This window comes from Ochotona princeps, chromosome 5 (genome assembly GCF_030435755.1).
Source record: "Ochotona princeps isolate mOchPri1 chromosome 5, mOchPri1.hap1, whole genome shotgun sequence".
NCBI lineage: Eukaryota > Metazoa > Chordata > Mammalia > Lagomorpha > Ochotonidae > Ochotona > Ochotona princeps.
The window spans coordinates 44,624,476-44,643,189 of record NC_080836.1 but is presented as its reverse complement, the minus strand read 5'-3'; the positions used below and the strand labels follow the sequence as shown (position 1 = coordinate 44,643,189).

The window sequence follows — 18,714 nt, the reverse complement described above, 5'->3', positions numbered from 1 at the left end:
AAAATGATTTACTTAAAAGAAGGCAGGATGCAGGTGTGTCAGTTCAATGAGTAGAAATACACTTCCAGATTACTAAACGACAAATTATTTCTTTTTTTTTTTAAAGATTTATTATTACTATTGGAAAGCCGGATATACACAGAGGAGGAGAGACAGAGAGGAAGATCTTCCGTCCGATGTTTCACTCCCCAAGTGAGCCGCAACGGGCTGATGCGCGCCGATCCTAAGCCGGGAACCAGGAACCTCTTCCGGGTCTCCCATGCGGGTGCAGTGTCCCAATGCATTGGGCCATCCTCAACTGCTTTCCCAGGCCACAAGCAGGGAGCTGGATGGGAAGTGGAGCTGCTGGGATTAGAACCGGCGCCCATATGGGATCCCGGGGCTTTCAAGGCGAGGACTTTAGCCACTAGGCCATGCTGCCAGGCCCGACAAATTATTTCTTAAGTCATCATTAACTCTGTGGTTTGTCCATTTTGTTTAAAAAGAAGCCATTCTCTTTTTTAGAAAACACAAAAGTAATTCTAAATAACAGATAGGGTGTTTCCTGTGTAACCAAATATATATATATATATATTTTAAGTAATTAGACTTTTTGTATTTTATTTTATCCAGTAATAATAAACATGTAACTAAAGAATGCCTTAAATAAATGCTAGTTTTGATGGAAATACGGGATGCACACTTTTGCTAAAGGGTTTAGAATATACTTCAGAGTCTGAACATTGTGATAAAGCACAGATCCTTACAAGAGATTTCAGGAATCTATTCATCTCTATCTCATCCTTTACCTTTTTTTTTATGACTTTTTTTCACAACCACTGACCTAAACTTAAACACACACACAAATGTGTTATATGTCACTGGGGATCCTTGTCTTCCCTACTCTTTAGGAATTTGTGTGCCACATGTAATGCAGCAGAAACATTCAAATCATTGATAGCCTAAGCAATTAAAGCCAGCATGTTTCAAATTAAATTTCTCTTACATGGTCTGCTAATTTAAAAATGTGACTAAAACCCTCCACTCTGATCCTCTTTCCCTAAACTTATCAACAAACACACATCCATAACAGGAGCAAAGAAAAGTTGTTCATGATTAGCAAGAAGTAGAAAATTTTAGAATAATTTAGATTATGGAAAGTTACTATCCTTACAGCATCTAATCCTACTAAAAACAGTACTGAGAGCTGCTTTATCTAATTTTTCAAAAAGTTATTGTTTAAGTGGCAGAGTTACTGAAAGAAGAGGAAAGACAGAGATCTTCCATCTGCTGATTCACTCCAGAAACGACCCCAATGGCCAGGGCTGAGCCAGATTGAAATCAGAAGTCAGGAACTTCTGGATCTCCTATCCGGCTGGCAAGGCATAAATGCGTGGGCCATGTTCCACTGTTTTTTTCTGGCCAACAACAGGGTGTTGAGTTAAAAGCAGAGCAGCCGGATGTCAGCTGGCATCATACAGGATATTGGCATTGCAGGCAGTGGCTTAATGCACTAAGTCACAACACCAGTTCCAGCTCTAATGTTAACTACTGCATTGAAGACAGTGTGAGCCATGCTTATTTATAATAGAACTGGATTAGAATCCATTAGGCACTTAAAAATGAAAGCATCCAAATTTCATGTTGCTAATACATATAGGACTGAATCATTCATTCTACCAAAGCTTCAACCTCTTTTTTTTTTTCCTTTCACAAAATGGAGTTGTCCACGCCAATAACAGGTGAGGTTGCACAGCTACATATTGTTATTGGAGTCTATGTGGGATCTGAAGAAACCCCCACCTTGCCTGTGGTCTCTCCTACTAACATTTGCCCAGGGAATGGATTGTTGTACACACCTTCCGGATAGGAAAAGCCGCTTCCTCCGAAGCCACGACTGCCTCCCTGCTTCTGTCTCATTATACAGCAGTCTTTGTTTTTACAAATGAAAGCCAACAGCGCTAACGACTAAACTGTCATTCCCACTGCACTTCTGCAATGTTCATTTATCAGGAAATCGGTGAATCCCAATTATAGGTGGTGCTCAGGGTGACGACAACATAGAAGTGATGAAACTACTGCTACTGCCAAGAGCTCCTTCACTGATAATCATGGCCTCTGTTTTTTGTATTCTAAAGTAGTTTATCTTCATACGTCATCTTCTATGAGAAAAACAACAGTCAACTACCAAAGCTCGTTTCGTATGTAGCTTTTGCCACTGCCTTCAGATCAAAGTTATTTTCTTCAGGCTGAGCTAAATTATACACAGGTCCCAGGAGTGAAGGACACTGAATTAATGCACTATGTTATCCAGCTCTGGCTACAGAATTTTTTCAAAGTCTAAGACACTATTTTGCTATTACATTAAAAATTAATGTAAACATTGCCAAAAAGAAAGATGCATAAATAAACTAAGCAAATTTTGTCTGGGCTTTGCACATTTCAGAGCCACCTAAAGCAAAGAGTTCTAAGGGGAAAAATGAGGCATTATCTGTTTAATAAGTAAACAATATTCTCCTTCTGTTTAATTCTATTAGTTGAGTGAGCCCTCAGTTTGAGACAGACAGCCTTAGATATCTGTTTAGTTTCATGTAAACATTTTAGCATAAGGCTCCAGAGGAACCCAGAAAAGAAGACGAATACAAATTCCATTTTATGCAGGGTCATTGGGTTCTGGAAATTCTGAATTTCTATATTGACCCACATCAACTTTGGTTGTTGGGCAAAGCAGTAGCGTTCAGTTTAGGAATAAATACGTGGAACTTTGCATTTAAATAGTTGAAAATAGAAGGGCCACAAAAAAAATTTAGGAATGGTTGCATTTGCAAGTAATAATTAGGAGCACCTTACTGAACAAGTGAACCTGCCCTCTCGCAACTCAAGGTTGGTGGCATGTTTGATTTCTGTTAATTAAAAGTGCAAATATATTTGAAATTGACAAAAATAGTATTCTGACCATCAACTGGAATAATCTCAGGTTGGGGATGATGATAATTGGTATCCCTGTAAAATCCTATAAAAACAAAGATTCAAAAAACTGAGGAAATGTATGCTCCTTTGATACTTGAATTTGTTTTTCTGGATCAATCATGCAGTCAGACACCATGAATCCAGCGTGGGGCTCTCAGGTTGTGTTAACCTCATTTATCCCTACGTGGGACTGCTCACCTGTTATTTACACACATAAGAGGGTTGATCCTGGAGAACAAGAATAGTGCTCAGTTGTGACACAGAACATAAATATTCATTAGCCCTGGCAATCTCTATGGACATATGTGGTATGTCCTGATGATCTTCATATGACAAAAAGGACTTGGGGGAAGGGGAGATAGTCTTAATGGATTGAAAGTGGTATGTGGAAACAGGGAAAATAGACAGCATGAGAAATGAAAGGCCATAAAGTACAACTTTAAAGGTTAACTACAAAACACTCTTTGATTACAAATTGTCTGAAATTCACAGTGGTAGCATAAACAAAACAACATTTGCTTCAGTATGGGGTAGTCAGAGCTCTTAATGCAGATGTTTTCCCTTGATGACACCTGACAGTAAATATTAAGATGCCAAATTGTATGTTTTAAACTGCATGTATGGAAATGAACACAGCCATATGCTTTTTTAATTACTCACTGATTTTTAGCTGATTTTAAAATGTTTATAAGAGACTAAAAATACACTCCCCAAGAAAAAATGTATATCTAGTTTATTATGTTAAACTATATAGATCTCAGTATGTACATGATTATATGTTCATTTGTATACTGTAGCTATTGGAAATTTTAGGGTCCTCTAGGAGAAAAAAGTACTTATTTGAATTATGGTCATGGCTTCCTGGATTGCTTTAAGCAATCTGATCCTGATCACATGTTGAATATAAACTCAATGGTTTAAAGGTGATATTCCTTTCATCAAGGTAATTTCCTTGGCATAACTGCTTATGCATTCATCCCCATAAATGCAAGCCATCCTCTTATATAGGTCCTGCGTATTAAAAATAACTAATTAGGGCCATGCACACCAAGTTTCACCCTCCATATGAAATATTGGCAAAATATTCCTCTTTACATTTGGTCACATTCTGGTATTTGTATTCTGTAAGATGTAATGTATATTAAGAAATATGATTCAGACTGTAAGCTACCTACAAGTTTCAGGACAGAATGTCAACCCATGGTGCTCACTGAATTGAACATAGGTTTAAGATTTACTTACTTGCTAAACGACAGAGTTACAGAGAAGTTCAAAGAAATACAGAGCGAGAGTTAGAGGTATAGAGACCTCCCTTCTCCCGATGAATTTCACTGCGGTTGGTGGCCTGAGAAGTTGGGCCGTCTTCAGCTGCATTTCTAGGTATATTAGCACGGAGCTGGAACAGCGAGTGTAGCACCTGGGACTCAACGTTCATTTAGATGACAGTGTTGCTGGTGGTGGCCTAGCACACTGCGCCACAACACCAGCCTCTGAACAGAGGCTCTCTATAAGGCTGAACTTATAAAACACAGAAAAAGATGTTTCGCTTACCCATATGCTGTCTACCTAGCAACTTTCTCTAGGAATTATAATTAGAACTTTTAAGTTGCTCAAACAATCTCACAAATTTTTCTAAAACTCATGTAATTGACTAACAGGATATACTTTACTAATAAATGAAGCTTTGGTTAATAGCATTAGATTCTGTAATATATTCAAAAGAGCGAACTAGTGGCCGGCCCCATCGCATATCAGGTTAAGTCTCTGCTGACAACACCAGCACCCCATATGGGTGCTAATTCAGGTCACAGTTATTCCACTTTCAATCCAGCTCCTACTAATAGTTTGAGAAAACGGTAGAATATGGCTTAAGTTCTTGATGCCTTGCATTCACATGAGAAACCTGGAAGGAAGGGTTTTTTTTAAGATTTATTTATTTTTATTGGAACGGCAGATACACAGAGGAGGAGAGACAGAGAGGAAGATCTTCCGTCTGATGATTCACTCCCCAAGTGACCACAATGGCTGGAGCTGAGCCAATCCGAAGCCAGGAGCCAGGAGCTCTTCTGGGTCTCCCGTGCAGGTGCAGGGTCCCAAGGCTTTGGGCCGTTCTTGACTGCTTTTCCCAGGCCACGAGCAGGAAGCTGGATGGGAAGCAGGGCTGCCGGGATTACAACCGGCACCCATATGGGATCCCGGAGCATGCAAGGCAAGGACCTTAACCACTACGCCACCGCGCCAGGGCCTGGAAGAAGCTTTTGACCCCTGGCTTCAGATGGGCTGGCACCAGCCACTGCAGCCATTTGGAAAGCAAACATGCTATTTGAAGAACTCTCTCTTATCTCTCTCTTTCTTGCCCTCCCCCTCTTGGTGTAACTCAGCCTTTCAAATAAAAATAAGGATAAATACACCTTTTTTTAAAGAGCATATTAGCAGTGGTGGCAATGAATGTATGGCAAATAGTGCTAAATACTACCTGGCCACTCAGTGAAGTGAGGGACATTGAAACAGGGACCAGTTTCTTAAAAGAAACCATTACTTGTCACTTGGATCTAGAAAAATACTATCAAATATTTTCCCTGTGCTCTGATTATTAAAAACTAGTACTTAGAAATATTTCTGCTGAAGTTGACTACATTTGAAGTTGGATAGCAATATACTTGCTAGTTTTCAGGAAAATGCAATTAATTAATTAATTAATTAGCCTGAAGCTTGAGAGTGGAATCACCAATGCAGATACCTCTGCGACCTGATAGGACAAAGGTTCCTCAAGTTGGAACAGAGTGGGAAAATTATGACAGTAGAAAACTCATGCTCGATCCAAAGAGGAGTCTGTCCTCAGGTTCAGCCAAGTGTTGCCAGGCAAGAATGAAGTGCTGCAGAAATTTTCAGCTTTGTCTTGTAAGTGAGAAAAATATATAGCTATTTTTTTTTTCAAGAAAGTTGACTGGGTTTTAAGAGTCCACACTGACCACATACAACAGAGTTGCAGGTCGCAGGCTACCCTGCACACAGGCAGGTGGAACTTTCTTTGTAGTAGGTAAGGTGTCTGAGCTTTCTTCACTAAGGGCCACTGAGTCAGAAATGCCTTTGGGTTTATTAAAAAGATTGCCATCTACAAATACAGTAAAATGGTATAGGGGAAATTCACCCAAAAATGTGTTATAGTTTGCTATTAAATTAGAATATTTGGTTTTAAGAATGAAAGCCTTGAGCTCATTCTTAGTTGTTTTTAAACCTGTAAATCTTCATTGTTCAGGGTTGGTCTCTAATGTGTTGCACAAATAACATTAAGTCCATGTGGAAACTATGGAAACATTTTGAGTCTTTGACATTTTCTGATGAACAAGCTTGAGCTCCGTGTTTGTGGAATAATTTCTATACCTTTCTTATAAGCATTATTTACTTTGGAGAATTTCCTTTTCAGTAACTATCCCGATTTAAAGAAAAACTAGTTTATGACTTCTGGGAGCAGTGTTACTTTTCCTGTGTTTTTTAAAATTTGTGTTTAATATATTTCACTTTCCAAAATAATAAGATGAAACTGTTTACAGTTAGAAAGTACTTTCACAAAATATTATGACTGTAAGTAAACTTTGAAAGCAGTTCTGTTAGATGATGCAGATACTGTCCTCATTTTGTAGGTGAGAAGGTAAGTGTGTTGGGTATAAGAATCTTAACTAAGGCCAGTCTTAGTAAGCAGTGTCAGTGGGCACAATCTCAAACCTTGCAGCTCCACTCCTCCAACAAAATGCCAGAACTTCTTTGTATTTCTACAATTTATTTCTATCCCAGCAGTCTGTTAATGACTTGATAAAATGCCAAATGACCAAAAATAGTATTGCAAAGCACAGGACACCATACAAATTTCACACAAAAGGGGGATAATAAGTCGAGTATGAACCTGGAGAGAGTTGAGTAGGTCATTTTAAAATTCTGGGAATCACTGAAACCAAAGACTTTATTTTGACAAATTAAGAAGTGAAATTATAAAGGAGATAGAAAGCTGGAAAAGTTTCACTACTGTCTGTCTTTTTTTTTTTTTTAAGTGATGGCCTTGATTTAACTTGTTAGCATCTTTGCACAATGTGGGCCCTCAATTTATTGAATAAGTAAACATGGCAATCCCTCTCCCACATTCAGCTAATAAAGGACTTGCAATTTTGGTGCTCTGAAGATGGAATCAAATAAGATAGATTAAAGAAAAAGTACTATTTCAGGGCTTCTTCCTTTCATTTTTTTTCTCATATTGTTTCTCTTAAATCTGATATCCTATTCTCAGGCTAGGTGTTATCAGGAAATGGACTGAGAAAGTCTGCAGACCCGGTGGGTTGGCACAAGCAGTTCTGCATGTGCTGTGTTGGCCTCTTAGTTTATGAGGATGAGTGGAATAGACAAAAGGACAATGCTGCTTAGTCTGCTGAAACATTTCATTTGATTGTCACTCCCCTTGCAGAATGATGATAGGCAGAGACCGCACAGGGTCAGTTTCCACTACCATGAGGGTTGGAGTACCTCTCTCAGAAGGCTCTTCCTTGCATAAACCTACATTTTTAGACAACAGCTTTGCTACACTCTGCTTGAAATTTTGAATGCCCTGTGTGTTAGTTGTACTGTTTCCGACCTAAGAGACGATGAGTCTGCCACATTGTCAAGCCCAGGTGGGAGGCTGTTTTAATCAATTTGATGTATTTAGCTAAAGTGAATCTTGCTAAATACTGTATTAAATTTTTTAAAATAAGGAAAAGTTCAGAGATAAATAGTCCAAAGGGAGTGCAAAAGGTGCAACGCTGTAGTCATGCGGACTTGGGAGAGTGTTAGGCAGACTGTCCTGGAGCAAGCAAACCCGCCACGCCTGCAGCTGTTTGCCTCAGGTCCCTGCCCTTAGGAAGTCTGAGAAAACCTACAAATGAGGGCAGAGTCCCAAGCAGCCAGAATTATCCTATGGGAACATAACAGAAAGGAGTTTTTTTAGTCCTGATGAGCTGTTGCATAGCATGCATGTGGCGAAGGTGGGGGAGTGAGATCCTCTAATATTTCCAGGAATGTGAGCTGAAAATAGATTCTAGAAGACCTACTCTTTTATTTCCAGTTTCCTTCCATTCTGAAAGTTATTTTTATACTTTCCATCTTTTTTCTGTAGGACTCTTTCTTTACAATGGTGAAGCTGTAGCAGAACTTCACAGGATGCTCCAGTTGTTTAGTTTCAAAGCAAGTTAAATAGCAAAATGAAAGAAGGAAAGCAACAAAGCACTGTGAAGTCATTAAATCCAAGTTATAAAATGGTCAGTAATGATGAGAATGACAGTTACCTGAGACACCCGGTTATACGGAAAAATAGACATGTTCATTTACACATACATAGATTCATTCTGTAACAGTAAAACAAAGACTATTCAGACATTGTGCTGCACTATCCTTTATCCTCATGTAACACGTTAAAAACGTCCCAAGAGAAATTTTCTATTAAATTACACAGTTCAGAAACAAACACATTAGATTGTGAAATTTGCCAGCTGTGGTGAGGATTTTCTAATTCTTTTAAAAATAAAAAAGTGATGTTTTGGAGCAACTTTTCAGTTATCTTAAAAACTATTTTCGTTTTTCTAAATCTATTCTAGCTACTTCCATGTAACCATGAAAGTTATTGTTGTACATTTATGCTTGTAATAATGTTAAAATTGTACTGTCTCTAAAATTTGTGTCTTCCTATTGTTAGGCGAGACCATATAAAAGCTTTTATAACCCATCTCATTTAAGTGACACAAGTTCACTGTACCCACATATAACAGTAATGCAATCAAGACACAATTTTCCTGTTAAGGAAAATTTGTGGGTTTTTTTTTTTTTATCAATTTCACATCAGAAGTATCTCCACTCATAAACACACCAGCAGTAAGAGCAACAAAAACGGGCCCGGCGGCGTGGCCTAGCGGCGAAAGTCCTCACCTTGAAAGCCCCGGGATCCTATATGGGCGCCGGTTCTGATCCCGGCAGCTCCGCTTCCCATCCAGCTCCCTGCTTGTGGCCTGGGAAAGCAGTTGAGGATGGCCCAATGCATTGGGACACTGCACCCAAGTGGGAGACCTAGAGGAGGTTCCTGGTTCCCGGCTTAGGATTGGCGCAGCACTGGCCCGTTGCAGCTCACTTGGGGAGTGAAACATCGGACGGAAGATCTTCCTCTCTGTCTCTCCTCCTCTGTGTATATCTGGCTTTGTAATAAAATAAATAAATCTAAAAAAAAAAAAAAGAGCTACAAAAACAAGTTTGGAACTACTTCCATTTGGTGTGAGTCCAACTCAAAGATGTCCCAATGCTGGAACAATCTCTTCAGCACTAGTGTCTTTAGCTCCTACTCACAGTAAGAGTTAGTTTGCTGTTAACTGTTAACTGTCATCTTATGCTTGCAAATAGCACTGATGATTTCAAAGCACTGGATGAATTCTCAAGTCTAGATGTATGAGAACAATTCTATCACCTTTTAGTTAATCAAAATTCAATCATGCTTTTGCAGTCATGCTAAGGTTATTGTTGTTTGGTATGCATCAATAAATAAACTTTCAATTATCTTGGTAAGCACATCCAAAAATAGCATGAGAATCAAAAGGCAGTGGAGTATCCAGTAACTGTTCCGAATAAATAATTTTGATAGATAGGATCTTTGCTTAATTTCAAATGAAATAGAAATCTTATGCAATTTAATTAGCTTTGCTGGAGTTAAACTATGCAGAAATTCCTTGTGAAAGCAGGCAATCTGTTTTATTTAAACTATGTGTTCTTGTCTGAAACCATGAATATAGCTTGAGTGTTTTTTAAGTGATCAGTTTCCACAAAATTATTTAAGCTAGTACGGATGAATTATGCACCTTCCACTTAAAAAAAAAAATATTGCAGATCAAAGCAGTTTCATTTTTGTTGAAGGGTTTATTTTTTAAATCGTGTTTATTAACTAATGCCAACAATGACTTAGTTTTACTAAATGAATGGAAGCCATGTCCTATAACGTGTGTGTGTGTGTGTGTGTGTGTGTGTGTGTGTACACATGCTGTGATCATTCCCTTGCCTTTGGCTTGTTATTTTCTGAACCTTTGCCTCAAGACATTTATTCACATGTTTCTCCTGTAACAAGTTAATGAAATTTCCACTTCATAACATACATGTTTATTTTCTCTATGCTATACTTTGTATAATCTTTTAAAGAAAAATTTTAATAGAAATTCCCTGGAAATAATTTAGAGGATTAATGAATTTGTAGGTCTTTTAGGCAGTCCTACATTACAGTCACATTAATATTCTCTCCTTTTATAAGGCTTGACGTAAATCCCATGACACTAGAAGAATTTAGATACTGATTACTTGCGATTGGTTCCTGGTGGTTTGCTCTTAATAATTTCCAGTTGAATTTAATGAAAGTATGATTCCTGAAATGCTGCTTCATTAAAATTGCATCTTTTTCCCTTTAAGTGTGGTTTCGGTCATTTCACCCATTTTGCGGTGTGTTTTCCTCCCTCTTAAAAAGTAATCATTGAGAAAGCAGAAACAATTAAGGATCTCATTTTAGTTCTTCCTAGAAGTCACTCCCAGAGTTTCTCTCTGTGAAATGATGCAAGCTATATTTCTTGAACAGTTTCAGTGTTTTCCAGTTTGATGAGGCTGTTTCAAAACACAGAAAGTCTTAAAATTAGGAATAGTGAAGTCTTCTGTTACCTAAAGTTACATGAGGAATCTGGCTCATAGGCAGGACAAGTGAACCTTCAGAATTTTTCCTAAACTCTGCATACATGTGGAAGTTGATGAAGTTAGCCTGTGCGGCATTCAGTCTCATTTTAGCGGTGTTGGTGATTTGCAAATGAATATCTACATGGACCCTTTTTAAAAATCCAAATGCAAATGAGTACAACTGCACTAAAATATATTTGCAAATGAATCCTGTTGCTTTATTCATTTATTGTGTAATTACTGCAATCCTTCCCACCTTGTTTTCAGTATTTCTTAATCATTAAGTCAGCAGCATGACAGCAGTGCCAGCCCTGGCATGATTCTCTTTGACTAAAACCTTGTAAATTAACACAATTAGCACAGCATCATCCTGCTAATTAACTTCCAGTGTCTGGTGCAGTGGTTTTGCAAACAAGGAAGAGGGAGTCAGAAGGGAATCAACATGCCATTCTGTGACCAAACTGTATGCTGTGTGCAGTTTAGCTCAGTGAGTCAATGCTGGCCATGTCAGAAGCCAGAGTCAGGCAGTGAAGAGCTACAGGGCTTGGGGGAGGAGTGCAGAAAGGGGTAGAAGCTGTCAAAATAGTGCAGGTTAATTCAGAAGGGAGCTGGTATCACAGATGCTTCATTTAGACCAGGCCTCCTTCTTATCAAAGAATCTCTGCCAGAGGGCACGAGACAGTTTGCAAAATTCACTTTGGGTAATACAAAAGAGATTAAGGCAACCTGCTTAATATAGCTGTACCATAGGAGCGAGTGTTCGAACCAAGCTGAGATTAGAATGGGATGAGCAAGCACTGGGAAATAAGAGAATGGGATTCCAGTTCCCTTCTGTAACTAACTGTGTCTGAGACCTCCAGGGTACATTAAAAATCTTTTCAGGGCCCTGGTTTCTTGATCTGGGGAATAAGATAATTTCTATAGGCTCTTTAAAATGCAAATAATTCTCTGATGATTCTAATTGCTTAGTCTTCTCTTTAATGAAAGCATGTTTGTTGTATAGTTTGCTACAGTAGCCTGGCTTCAATTACTAATGTAGCACATGATGGAATTACAATCACTTTTTCTAGGCATGCTCTTCACGGAGAAATGTACACAGAATCCAAACTCTCTTTCCGTCCTCCATCCTCATCTTCTCTTGTACCTATGTTCCTTCTTTCTCAGCCTCTGTCCGTCTCCCTCTGCACCCTGAAGGCAACCCAGGGAGGGAAGCATTGTAAGAGAAGGAGGGAGAACACCAGGAGACCCACGGACAAGTGATGCTTCTTGTTGTTGTTGTTTTTTTTTTTTCCAGAGACTCAACAACAGAACTGAGAGGCAGAAAGCAGCCAGTTGTAATTCATACCGAGTTGTAGGCTTTGTGTGATGAAAGCGACGGAGCGCTGCCTGGGAGATTGCTTTGCTGCACTCCACGAAGCAGATTTGAAACTGTCGTGGACCACTTTAGATGAGAGTTGGATTATGGAATGACCTGCTCTGTCTGTGTCATATTGTTCTGCGCAGGGAGCATTATACTGTGCTAACTAGGTGTTCAGTACCAAATAAGAGAGGTATCCTAGATGTGATCTGTCAGCTGTGTCTCATTTTTATATTGCTTAAAATATAAAATAGAAACGTGGATGTGAGGAGACGGAATAACTAGATGGTACATATTAAAACTGTCACATGTTAGATATTTAAAATGCTTGCATATTTTATTCTAAGAACCTGATTCAAGCCTAATTTGACAGGAATGTGTGTGTACATATATAAACATATATATGTTTGTGCGTATATATGTATAGCAAGTAACTTGCAAGGTTGAAAGAAATAGACTTGCTTATTACTTAAAATTGGAGGGGGAAAGCAGTCTTCCAGAATTTTCTTTAAACTTCACTTTGCTTCATATTCAACAGAAATTTAGTCCATGATAAAGAGCATATATTATATAAATCAGAAAAAGTATTACAAACCATGGAGAGCTTCTCTAATATGAATATTATTAGAGGGTTAGGTAACAAAAGAAGTTGTGGGAGAATGCTTTAGGAGTTCTGATGAATGTCTAAGTAAATTAACTTTCCCTCCCCCCCAACATCCTTAGGCTTGAAAATGCAGTGGACGCCAGAGCATGCCCAGTGGCCAGAACAGCACTTTGATATCACCTCAACCACACGGTCTCCTGCCCACAAGGTTGAAGCTTACAGAGGTCATTTGCAGCGCACCTATCAGTACGCCTGGGCAAATGATGACATATCTGCTCTGACTGCATCCAACCTGCTAAAGAAGTATGCGGAGAAGTATTCCGGCATATTGGAGGGTCCTGTGGACCGACCTGTACTAGGCAACTATTCAGATGCATCATCGGGACTAGTGAATGGTCGGAAAACTGAAAGCGAACCCTGGCAGCCTTCCTTGAATTCAGAAGCTGTTTATCCCATGAACTGTGTTCCAGATGTCATCACCGCCAGCAAAGCTGGAGTCAGTTCAGCCCTCCCTCCAGCAGATGTCTCTGCAAGTATAGGGAGCTCTCCTGGGGTGGCCAGCAACCTGGCAGAACCTAGTTATTCAAGTAGTACCTGTGGAAGCCACACCGTACCTAGTCTTCATGCAGGCCTCCCTTCTCAGGAATATGCCCCAGGATACAATGGCTCATATTTACATTCTACTTACAGTAGCCAGCCAGCACCTGCACTTCCTTCACCTCATCCATCTCCTTTGCATAGCTCTGGGCTCCTACAGCCACCGCCACCACCTCCTCCACCACCAGCCCTGGTCCCAGGCTACAATGGGACATCTAACCTCTCCAGTTACAGCTATCCCTCTGCTAGCTATCCTGCTCAGACTGCCGTGGGGTCCGGGTACAGCCCTGGGGGTGCACCACCACCTCCTTCTGCATACCTGCCTTCAGGAATTCCTGCTCCCACTCCTCTGCCGCCCACTACCGTTCCCGGCTACAGCTACCAGGGCCACGGTTTGACACCCATTGCACCCTCGGCTCTGACCAACAGTTCGGCAAGTTCTCTCAAAAGGAAAGCTTTCTACATGGCAGGCCAGGGAGATATGGACTCCAGTTACGGAAATTACAGCTATGGCCAACAGAGGTCTACACAGAGTCCTATGTACAGAATGCCCGACAACAGCATTGGAAACACAAATCGGGGGAGTGGCTTTGAGAGAAGTGCTGAAACATCATCCTTAGCATTTAAGCCCACAAAGCAACTAATGTCCTCTGAACAGCAAAGGAAATTCAGCAGCCAGTCCAGTAGGGCTCTGACCCCTCCTTCCTACAGTACTGCTAAAAATTCACTGGGTTCCAGATCCAGTGAATCCTTTGGGAAGTACACGTCGCCAGTCATGGGTGAGCATGGAGACGAGCACAGGCAGCTCCTCTCTCACCCGATGCAAGGCCCTGGACTCCGTGCAGCTACCTCATCCAACCACTCTGTGGACGAGCAACTGAAGAACACTGACACGCACCTCATTGACCTGGTAACCAATGAGATCATCACCCAAGGACCTCCAGTGGACTGGAATGACATTGCTGGTCTCGACCTAGTGAAGGCTGTCATTAAGGAGGAGGTTTTATGGCCAGTGTTGAGGTCGGATGCGTTCACTGGACTGACAGCCTTACCTCGGAGCATCCTCTTGTTTGGACCTCGGGGGACAGGCAAGACGTTATTGGGTAGATGCATAGCCAGTCAGCTGGGGGCCACGTTTTTCAAAATTGCCGGTTCTGGACTAGTCGCCAAGTGGTTAGGTGAAGCAGAGAAAATGATCCATGCCTCTTTTCTTGTGGCCAGGTGTCGCCAGCCCTCGGTGATCTTCGTTAGTGATATTGACATGCTGCTCTCCTCTCAGGTGAGTGAGGAGCACAGTCCAGTCAGTCGGATGAGAACCGAATTTCTGATGCAGCTGGACACTGTACTAACTTCAGCTGAGGACCAAATCGTAGTAATTTGTGCCACCAGTAAACCAGAAGAAATAGATGAATCTCTCCGGAGGTACTTCATGAAACGACTTTTAATCCCACTTCCTGACAGCACAGCGAGGCACCAGATAATAGTACAACTGCTCTCACAGCACAATTACTGTCTCAATGACAAGGAGTTTGCACTGCTCGTCCAGCGCACAGAAGGCTTTTCTGGACTGGACGTGGCTCATTTGTGTCAGGAAGCAGCCGTGGGCCCCCTCCATGCCATGCCAGCCACAGACCTTGCAGCCATCATGCCCAGCCAGCTGAGGCCTGTTACGTATCAAGACTTTGAAAATGCTTTCTGCAAGATTCAGCCTAGCATATCTCAAAAAGAGCTCGATATGTATGTTGAGTGGAACAAAATGTTTGGTTGCAGTCAGTGATAACTCCTTTAACAAACAAACAGAAAATGTGATGAATGTTTGGCACACACACATAAAACCTGCTACATAGGGAATAGAGCCCCTTTCCAGTAGTGCTTATATTGCAAAGGGTACGGGGGGAAGATGACGATTAAGTTGCATCTTTAGCGTCAGGGTAGATTTGGAGGAAATGTGCATCACGTAAGAGCTTCTGATTTGAAAGCCCCAGATGGCAGAAAGTCTTTGCGGATGCTCTGTTGGGTTCCAGCTAGACAACACTCACCAAGGAGCAAGGTGCAAGTGTGTTGATCTCAGAAGGACATGAGCCTCGTGTGTTGATTCCATTCTGCTGTTCTTGAGATTTAGTTGCTGTCAAGTGCCTGGAGTGGTGCTTTCTTTTTTGTTTGCCTCACAATTACATTGGTGGCATGTGCTAATATAAAGAGCTTTAACTTCAAACATTATTGGACTCAAGAGATGAACGGTTGTGTTATGACAGAAAACCAGATTTTTGCCATTTTAAGAGCAACAGTATTCCTCAATCCTGTCTGTTCTGCAGTATTAAGCTAAGAACAGGTAACACAGGGTAACGGTGATCTGGACCTTAATTTCTGCAGTTCATTTCTTTTGATGTTCTTGTCTGCAAAAACTCAGGAAAGTGATTGTGATTTGTACAGTACCTCAAAGGAATGTGTTGAAAGCACTATGTACTGCTGAGAGGAATGGGATAGGCTTCGGTGTTACTTTATATTAAAATGTATGTTTACCTCAACAATTGGAAACTAACAAGGAAGATTACTTTGAATGTATCCAGAGAAATACTGAAGTGTGATACAACTGAATATTTACAACTTAAAGTAGAAATGGAGGGATTGGGGAAAACAAAACGTCTTGTATGAAGGATGGGGAATTAACCAGAGCAGAATAATTCTTCAAGTCAATAACTGCAAGAGTTCTTAGTACATTGCTCCTTGATAATTCAGAGATGTTCTTAAAAGGTACACTGGTTAATGGAAAGCTACTTATTCAGTTTGTGTTAGTGTCTAGAACAGTCAGCCACCAGGCCTCTAGAGGACCCTGAAAGTCACAGTACCTGGAAATCAGAACTGCCCTCGACTGCAGCAGCAGCAATGGCGGAGGGGGTGGTTTGCAAGTTCTCTCTTAAAACTGCTGGGAACGGTGTCATTCTATTCACTAATCTAGCTTCTGAGCTTGCCATGCTGCTTGAGAGAATGCAGAGGATAGCAACCAAAACAAAGAAAGAAAGAAAAGTGAAAAAACAAAAAAAAGCAACAACCAGTCAACTGCTATATATCCACAAAGAACTTCTCCATCCGCTCCCCTCTGTGGCTCCACTCTTGTCAGTGCAGTTTTGCTTCTCGTTTTGAATTGCAGTGCTCCTGTGTTTATTTCTACCTCAGTTTTGTTACATTTCTCTCTGAGCGTAAAGTAAAGTAGGAAATTGGAAGTGGACACACACACACACCACGATGTAGCTTGCCAAATACGTTGCTTGGTTTTCTTCCATCTTTCCATTTCCCTGTTAAGTCTAGTTTCCGAAAGAAACTGCCTTTATACCTACTTCCACCACAACTCACTGCACTCCTCCTTTGGCATTTATGGCATTTTTCTTAATTTCTTATTCTTCTCTTGCTCCCCAACCAGTTGTTCTTCCTTTCTGTTAATGCTTTCTGTGCAACTTCTCACTGACAGCTGGCTAGTGTTTGGCATTGCCTCTGAACAGCCATGGTGCGAGCTGGAGCTTCCCAAAGTTACTGGCCATGCATAACCAGAACAGCCTGGCCTTTTGAATGTATGTCCTCTTTTTTCCCCTCTACTCCTTTTTTTTTTTTTTTTTTTTTTGAATTTAGAGATGCAGTAACAAAACTGTGGCAAAGCACTGGCATTTTATGTATTCAATAAGTAATGTACATTTTTTCAAAGATTCAAATAAATGCAATGAGAAGCCCCAAGAAAGGTCTTTTTGTTATTTTTTTTCCTTTGGAAATTTTTACTGCTCTTATCCACAATGTCAAACTCTGAAATGCTTCACAGGCAAAGGTGGGGATGGATTTTTGATCTTTGTAAAATTGTATGACACATGATCATTACTCCACAATTTTATAGTTCACATTGCTACAAACTTAGCAAATGAACCAGTTTAGATGAAAGTCCATCGATTAAACTACTGCATATTGAACAAGTTGTGCTTTCATTAAAAATACCAAAAAAAACCCTAATAATGTCCTCTGCTTTTCACAAGTGAGTCAACACTGCAATCATATTCTAGTTCTTCCCTGTGCAACCCTTGTCAAAAAGAAATTCTCATATCCACATTAACTTACAGTCTATATTGATGTCACGGACAAGTTTACTTTTGCACAGTGCTGACCTATTTTCTGTCTTTAAGACATTGCATTTCATTTCCACCAACATGCTGTGTTCACTTAAAAGCATCTGGCAAGTTTTTACAAACTCTGTCTTATTTGGACAACTTTGGCAAATCCAGTATTGGTCCACTCTTTTTATGTGGCTAGTAAGACTTAATACCAAATAATTGACTGCACTATTACGTTTTACACTGTTTTGGTGAATGCAGATGAAGTCATGCACATTGGCTTTTAGTTTTAGGTGACTTAAAAATTCATCTGAGATATAAATGGTCGAAAATCTATTTAGCAGAAGCTGAAATCATGTGTGATTTTTTTTCCCTGTAGCCTCACAAATTGTAGAATTTGATCCCTTAGGAAATTGGGCATGTTGAAGAAATGAAGATGTGTTGGAGGAGATAAGGCTGACCTTTCAGTAGAGCGTGCTCTCCTATGATTCTTTGATTCTGCATGGCAGCATCTGGAGCTCGTCAATAGACCAGTCTAATAATGAGCTCTCTTCTGACCATCCATTTTAGAGCTGGGGTAGGGGTAAGGGTACTACATCTTCACATGTGGATGTGTACCATGAGTGACTGTACAGCTGAGTAACCGTGCTTGACACCCATGGCCTCTTTTTGACTGCTCAAAATCTGGAGAAGGCTACTAAGGAAGGTAAGATAATGAGCCATTCCAAATCTTTTGCTTTCTGGCCAGGGGATTGAGCCAGGCCACCTCACAGCCCCTAATTCCCTTCTTTGCACTGCAATAACATTTCTGACAGGGATGGAAAGGAAGTGAGGGAAACTGCTTCAGTAGAAGGATCAATAGAAATTCAAGAGGTAATTCATAATGACCTTCTATGTGACACAAATGGAAATACTCCACACTTCTGGCATGCTTCTCTCCAAAATATTTACACCATTAGTGACAATATGGAAAACTTTGCTGACTGAGCTGATCAATGGAATGTGAAGGCAGTATACTTTAAGGCTATTTACTTTCAAACAGAATGTTTATCTATTAGTCAGTTTGTATTCTACTCAAATGCAGATAGACGGGTATAATGTTTTCTTGTGCATTTGAAACCTATCAAGGAGAAAATAAACCATTCCACTAAAATACATAGGCCAAACACCATCTGGCCAAGTGATAAAAGCTATCCAGAGGCTATGCTATGTAAAATAGCGAGGTCAATTTACATGGATTGCATAGTACTTGGCTATGCAGTTTTCAAACGAATACATCCCCCCCCAAAATCCAAATTAATTCTTACAATAGATGTTAGTAAATTTATTTGTGAGTTGAAAAGTATGTTTTAGAGATATTGACAATTTCTCTGAAAATGTATCCAACTCAAAGC

At 40.2% G+C, this 18,714-nt stretch overlaps 1 protein-coding gene across 3 annotated transcripts in view; it reads left to right on the top strand.

Annotated features, from left to right (window-relative positions):
• Window positions 1–16,955, top strand: part of FIGN (fidgetin, microtubule severing factor) — a 128,989-nt gene extending 112,034 nt beyond the window's left edge. For all 3 annotated transcript variants that reach the window (XM_004577110.4, XM_058664564.1, XM_058664565.1), the window contains one exon: window positions 12,749–16,955. In XM_004577110.4, the coding sequence (XP_004577167.1) occupies window positions 12,749–15,003 (2,255 nt within the window). In that variant the 3' untranslated portion in view covers window positions 15,004–16,955. The remainder of the gene's footprint in view (window positions 1–12,748) is intronic.
• Window positions 16,956–18,714: the final 1,759 nt, after the last annotated feature.